Source organism: Phalaenopsis equestris, unplaced genomic scaffold, assembly GCF_001263595.1.
Source record: "Phalaenopsis equestris unplaced genomic scaffold, ASM126359v1 Scaffold000778, whole genome shotgun sequence".
Classification (NCBI taxonomy): domain Eukaryota; kingdom Viridiplantae; phylum Streptophyta; class Magnoliopsida; order Asparagales; family Orchidaceae; genus Phalaenopsis; species Phalaenopsis equestris.
In genome coordinates, this window is record NW_018165218.1 from 8,973 (window position 1) to 16,546 (window position 7,574).

General features: G+C 33.7%; 1 protein-coding gene across 1 annotated transcript; it reads left to right on the forward strand.

Annotated features, from left to right (window-relative positions):
- The first annotated feature begins 2,047 nt into the window (after positions 1-2,047).
- LOC110031153 (WAT1-related protein At4g08290-like) lies at positions 2,048-4,581 on the forward strand. Its single transcript, XM_020734222.1, has 7 exons — positions 2,048-2,298; positions 2,786-2,848; positions 2,934-3,050; positions 3,156-3,408; positions 3,520-3,681; positions 3,755-3,906; positions 4,180-4,581. The coding sequence occupies exons 1-7, from the start codon at positions 2,087-2,089 to the stop codon at positions 4,424-4,426; spliced, it is 1,206 nt and encodes a 401-aa protein (XP_020589881.1). The 5' UTR covers positions 2,048-2,086; the 3' UTR covers positions 4,427-4,581.
- Positions 4,582-7,574: the final 2,993 nt, after the last annotated feature.

Below are 7,574 nucleotides of genomic sequence, written 5' to 3' on the forward strand. Positions count from 1 at the left end.
TTGTATAATGTTTAGTTTTGTACTTATTTCAAAATTTCATTACCAAGAAAATTCTCTAATGCTTTATATGTATAGAAAGTTCCTAATGTTACAGACCAGTTAAAGTAAAAATTTTGAGAAGGAACTGCGAAAATTTCTGAAAGATGAAAATGCATAAAGTACTAAGGTATGATTTATATTTAGAATTTTTCTTTCCAACTGTATCATCCCATATTGAAAAATTTAAGTTTGGGGAGGGAAGAAAAAGATTAACTATTATATGTTCTCAATTTAAATATTTTAAAAAATTATTATGTAGTGAATTTATAGTGAATTTAATTCAGATAACTATATGAGCGATACGTATACTTGCGTTGATAAGTGTGACTTTGCAATTATTGAATATTTTATACACATATTTATCAAATATATAACCGTTATCAAGTTTTTGGCGTCGTTGCCGGGGGTTTAAATCTTCTAGCAGCAGTATCAAATTCTTGTATTTTTAAGCATATATAAAGTCGTAGTCCTTCTCGAAAAGCATCCACCATTTGTTCTCTCATCTCAAGTGTCAACTATTCTTTCAACTCCATTACTTCCTACCACAAAATCTCTCTTATGTTATCCATTTCAGCGGCTTCGTTCTATGTTTCTTGGACAGTTGCTTTGCTGCTACGCCCTACTCCTCTTCTTGTTGGTTGCATGATTTCACTCTCACTGCATCTTTTAGGGTGCTGAACAAAAAAGTGTCCTAGAATCATGCCCAAAGAATAGAACACAAGAAACAAATGAAGGAGAAGAGAATGAACAATAAAAATAAGTGTCCAGAGAATTTTTTTACGAAATGGCCTCCTATTTATTGGTATAGAAGACACCTTGAGTACATAGTTACTTTTACTCTCATTCTAGTGTAAATATATGTAGGGGCATTGTGATCTTTTACACGGTACAATTAATTAGGCTAATAAATAATTATTTACTAACGACAACATGCTTTCTATTCGTTGTCCCGTGCTTGTCCGCTCGACAATGATAGGTTAAACCATGTGAAGATTATACGAAGTTTCCTCAATTGGATATTCCCAAGGTTTCTTCTCTAATTCTGGTTTGTTCACCTCATTCGTCAAATGATAAGGCGTCATTCGATTGGCCCACCTTGCTGGTATCTTTCATTCAACTTTATTGTTGGCCAGCTTGCTGACTAGGTGGATGATTACAGAGCTTGGTGACGATCTCCTGGCTTTGGCATTATTCTTCTTGATTATTCAATTTAGTTTGTTGACTGACTATGTCACATCTTGCTCAAAGCCACACTTATTTTTCTGCGTTCCTTAGCTTTGCATCGAGATCTGTGCTGCTACAATGTAGTCATACAATGATGTTTTGGTAAACTTTTTCGAAGTTTTAAAGTATTACACCAAAAGTCGTGTAATGATTTTATTGATCATGTCTAAACATTCATTTTTAAATATAAGCATACACAATTTGAATAGCATTGTGTTAGTGCTAGTTTAGCGTTTATTACTATAATACGAGTATGAGGGTTAAACTCATTCGATGTCAATCAGATGACTCAATTATATTCTAAATTTGTTAAAATCACAAAGAATCAATTGAATTAAATTTCTAAATTTTTTATTCAAATATTAAATTATGATTCTTCGGTACTTTTTTCAGATTTAGAACCATTAAACATCTACTTGATGCGGTGGTTTTGTTTCATTTATTGGGGGATATTATATATCGTTATTTATTTAGTAGTAATTCTTATGCTATGTGGGATGTTTGCTATCCTTGTATATAAACCTGATATCATATATAAACAACTTGAACGAATCTAAACGACCAGTTCTCCCATCAATTATGTTAATGCAAATCCGAATGCCCCCGTCGTAATGTCTAAATACAAAAAATCGATAAATTAAATAAAAACAAAAGGAGTCCATACCAAACAGGCAACATTACATTGCAGGAGTAATATGACTAGAGGTTAAAAATTCTGATGCTTTGGCCAGCACAAGTATATATAAAGAGATGGAAATTGAGGGTATCCTATTCCCAAGGAGAAGACCAAGAAAATCAATTGTGGGAAGAAGCTACCTTGGCAATGTTGTCCAAGGAAACCAATGGCCGTGTCAAATTGGTGCTCAAGAAAATGAAGCCATATGCGGCCATGGTTTTCCTTCAGTTCAGTATTGCTGTAATGTACGTTATTTTAATGGCGACTCTTAAGGAAGGCATGAACCAGTCCGTAATGTTCGCGTATCGTAGCCTTGTTGCTACTACTTTCATTGCGCCATTTGCACTCTGGTTTGAGAGGTAAGAATTATAGAGAACGTATAGGAGAACAATGTGGGAGTTGCCTGAACCAGTTTGGTTACAAGGAATTTTAAAATTTTATTATTTTAAAATTATTTTTGAGATAATATTTTTTATATGTTATGGTCAACTAAAATCGTAATTCAGAGTTACGAAGCATATTCTGATCAATATGTAGTGTGTACATGAATACTTTTGCTGATTATTTTGTATAAGATGTTCAATTCCAATAAAAGCAATAAGTAATTGAATTAATTTTAAAATTATGAACAAATAAATTCATTTTTTAATTTTTTTATAAAATCTTAAATTAGCCTTAAATTTTAGGAGAAATATAGACCTTAAAAGTTTTTAATTTTTTTTGTTTGTTTGTCAACTTCAAGAAATTAAATGGACTGCAGTCGGTATATTTCTCTGATTATTATACATTATGATGAAATAATTATACAGTATATTTTTTTTTAACCTTCTGCGTATTCTGGTCCAGGAATGGGAGACCTAAGATAACACTCATCATCTTCGTCAAGGTCATGGCGTTAGGAATACTTCAGTTATGATCATTCCTCACTAATTACTTAAGCAACTTGCAAGCGTCATACAAATTTAACTAACCGCTAATTCCCCTATTTTTATAGGCCTGTTCTGGATCAAAACTGCTACTTATTGGGAGCTAAGCTGACCTCAGCAGGCTTTGCTTCTGCTCTTGAAAACATTAATCCTGCCATTACTTTTGTCATATGCCTTCTTCTAAGGTAATTCTTGAATTGAAACTCCCAAAGTTACTTTATCTAAGTTTTTAACCTTGCTAAAGTTAACTTCACAATACAATTTTGTTAATAAATTTTTTAATAAATTAGGATGGAAAAGTTAAACATTAGAAGGAAGCAGGGCGTTGCTAAGGTCATTGGCGCTATCTTGGGCGTAATTGGTGCAATTGTAATGATTTTGTACAAAGGACCTATTGTGGAATTTTTCTGGTCACAAGGAAGAGAGAACCATAGCGAGGTAGCTACAGCAAATGATGAAGCAGGGAACAGCACTACATGGATTAAGGGCATATTGATAATTTTTATTAGTTGTCTCAGCTGGTCTTCCTTCATCATCCTGCAGGTAATTCCCAAATACCATCAATTGGTTAACAAATTCAGAAGAATTATTTATATTTGCAATTAATTTATTGTATAATTGTAAAAAAAAATTTATCTGTTATTCTAATTGCAGGCAAACACATTGAAATCATACCCCGCAAAACTAAGCCTCACAGCAATGGTTTGTTCATTTGGTGCGGTAATAAACGGTGTGATTGCTCTTGTGGTGACGCATGGAAGTTTTCGGCCATGGATTTTAGGGTGGGATTTGAGGCTTTTTGCTGTGATCTATTCGGTAAGCAAATTTTTACATCGTAAATCTAAAGTTGATTAATTGAAGCTTGATAACTCATCGATTTGACTTGCAGGGTTTGGTAGGCAATGCGTTTTGGTACTTCATGCTTGGGGTGGTGACGAAGGAAAAGGGTCCAGTTTTTGCAAGTGCCTTCAACCCTCTTACAATGATCATGACTAATGTCTTGAGCTCCACCTTCCTAGCAGAAAAGATTGTCCTTGGAACGTAAGCCCATGCTTCAATTTATCGAAATTGATCTCCTGCCCTGCCCCACCAGAACTAAAGGAAATTATTAATAGTGTGGTGGTGAGAGCTTGGCACATAGCCCATGCTCAACAAGTTCAGGGTGGTGAAAAATTAATTTGTGGATGGTCCGTATATGCGAATAGGGTGTATTGGGAGTATACATCCTAATCTACATGTACAAATGGTCACACACAATATTTTCTTTATAATATCTAGTGAGCCTTAAAAAATTTTCTTTTTTATTTGACACAGGATTATAGGCGCAAGTATTCTGGTGGCTGGCATGTACTTCATTTTATGGGGCAAAAGCAAGGATTTTACCGTTGAGTTGGAGAGTGTAAAAAGTATTGAAGAACCTGAACTACCTGTAGTTAAAATCAATAATGTCGACGGCCAACCTAAGGCATTGAGATTTGAACCTACTTTGATCCATATTCAGGAAACAAAACAGGAAAGCTTTCCACAAAAAGATCAAGTTTTGGTTTTAGATTTTCAATAATTAAATGAGATACTGGGTAACATCAAGTTGTGGTTTATGATTGTTAATTATCACCCAACATTTATTTGGGTTGATGTTATGCTTAATTTTTGATGTAATGCCCATCATACTAATGAAAGTCAACATATGGTTATGTGCTGAACTTCTTATCAGAGATTAGAATGACTGATATCAAATGTTATCTTATTGTATGATCAAACAAAAATCAATCTTCCAATTGAAGTACACATAAAAAGAAAATTTAGTTTTAGTTTTTTCTTTTCATACAATGATCAAAAAATTCAAGCAAGCAAATTATGTCACAAATAAAGGCTTTTGCTAATTAAGTCAAAAAACATTCATTCTTAAAGGCTCAGTTCTAAGACGCACGTATAAAATAGTATGAAATATGTTTGAGTTATTGATAACACTACTTGCCAAGCTATATAAATGGCAATCATATGAGAGTGCCAACTCTATAAATTTGATGATCAAAAGTATAATTATTCGTGCTTATCCAAGTTGTTAGTATAATTGCCAAAGCAACAAGATTTTCTCATTTGATTTACAAGTTATGAAAATGAAAATATATGCCTTGATTAGCAAAATATAAAAATAAGTTTAATAAAAAAACAATTTTATTGGCCATACCTACAAGATTTTCTCATTTGATTTACAAGTTATGAAAATGAAAATAAAGACCTTGATTGGTAAAATAGAAAAATATTTTTAGATAAAAAAGATGTTTAGTTTTACTACATAATTAAATTATGTAATTAGTCATTGAAAAATCTGACAAACATCATTTAAAGGCTAATAGACTATCTTTACTTCAGCATGAGTAATACAAACACATACAAAAGCATATCTATATATATATATATATATATATATGGGTGGGGGGCGTAAAACAATATTTGCTTTTGCAGGATTTAACAATATGGAATAGAATATATTGTGGTAGCAATTGGCCTGAGATTGGTAATAATTTAAATGGAATGGCAATTTAATTTTGAGAGTTGACTTCAACATGGTCACTTGTGCTACTGAGAAGCAAGGTGGAATGACTGTGGACTATTCTCTTATATCTATGTTTAATATAGCCCTCTCTGATGCTAGGTTATTTGAACTTGGGTATATTTGGACTTTATTTATTGGAAAAGAGTTATGTTATTTGAAAGAATTGATAGAAGACTTTCTAATCAAGATTAGATGTCAAAATTTCAATTCTCAACTACTCAACATGTGTCTAGAATTGGGTTAGATCACAGACCACTCCTCCTTACTATCTCTTCTTTAGATATACCAACTTTTACCCCATTTAGATACTTAAACACTAGGGTAAATCATGCTGATTTTAGGAATTGTGTGCAAACTGCTTGGCAATCTAGTGATGTTGGGAATCCTTAATACAAGTTGTGGAAGTAACATAAGAACACTACCAAAGCATTAAAGAGTTGCATTTGGGAGACCTTTAAAGTCTTACATAACTCGGTGAGATTAGCTGAAGTTGAGGTCTGCAGATTGAAAAATTTGGAAGTTGACATGATAGTGTGACAACAACTTTATATATGCTTAAGAATACAAGAGTTTGATATTGCTACTAGAAGATTTAAATCCTTGACAACGGCGCCAAAAACTTGACAACAGTTATAGATTTGATAAAGATGTGTATTAAATATTCAATAATTGCAAAGTCACACTTATCAACGCAAGTATACGTATCGCTCAAGTAATACAAGGCTCTAATGGAGTCCTAGAAATCGATCCCACAGAGAGTAATATTAAAGGCTACAAACTAACATTTAAAAAAATCAATACTTAATCACAACAATATAGTTCAAATTGCATATTTGTCACTAATAGGCAATTGAAATAAAAATGTAATTTTAATAAACTCTCAATCAACTAATTCTACTAATAAAGTTTCTAATGTGAAGTTCAATATATAAAAAAGCATCCTTCTCCTTGTCAAGAAATTTAAGTGAATGGATAAATTGAATCAGTTCAAATTGTATTGTGTCAAATAGGAGCATACTTATTCTTTACCCTTTGGACCAGACATAAAGAACATTGACTAATTCTATGCTTGGTTACTGAATCTGCGTCTAGGCTGGGAGGATACCGGCTCTCACTTCGGAGCTCCCACATTCCCCTTGCCTGAAGTCTAACTTCTACACTTCATCACCCAAAAGATAGGACCGAATTGAGGATTTTAGTTTGTCACTCTAAAATCTCCAATTCTACCCCCGATAATTTTATTTCCCTATTCATTTGCACCCAACTTTCAAGGACTTTGACCTCCCTAAATCTTCGATGTAATCTTCACTTTAGTTGTAAAACTCAACATATTTTAACAAATCAATTGGCCAGATTGAAAGTAAATTAAGATTGAAGTGAAAAGATCATCACAATTTCTTAAACAGTTTCATGACTTCACCAATTCAAATCACAATATTTCACAAAATCTCAAGACAAGGAGAAAGATAGAGAAAACAACTCAGAACTCATAACGAAGATACGACAAAACTTGGAATTTATATACAAAAGCAAAGCCATACAAACTTCAATAAGTAAATACCACTTATCTCTAATTCTTTCCCAAGAAAACTCCTCGAAGTTCCTCTGAATTTCTTCCTTTCTTTATAACACACAGAATTCTCCTTCGAAGCAGCAAGGAGGAAGAAATCTCTCACTTTCCTTCCACTCTTACAATCTCTCGAAGAATTCCTCACAATACTAACCCTAAATTACACTCTCTACACTCTAATGGACACACGTAGACACTCGTAGATCCTCGTGGACCCTCGTGGACACTCGTGGACACACCCTCTCGGCCTCCAAATTGTTTCTTTTAAAGTTGTAGAAGAGTTTCCAAGAGTTGCCCAATTGCCCTTCAAAAATCGTCCACATTCAATGCATCTGTTGAGAGAACCGACCTGCTCGCTGTCGGCTGCTCGCCGTCGGCGGCCTCGATGGCGTCATCGGCGGCCTTCTAGAATTTTGAGTCTGAACTCTCGAGAAAAACCCACCGTTGGCTCCCTAGTTCAAATTCGCCGTTGAGCTCGCTGTCGGCGCCCAAGACAAATCTTCATATTTTGGTCCTTTTTGCTTCAAAATCGCTCTTTTTTGCATCTTTTTGCTTTAATGACCATAATTCAACATACTT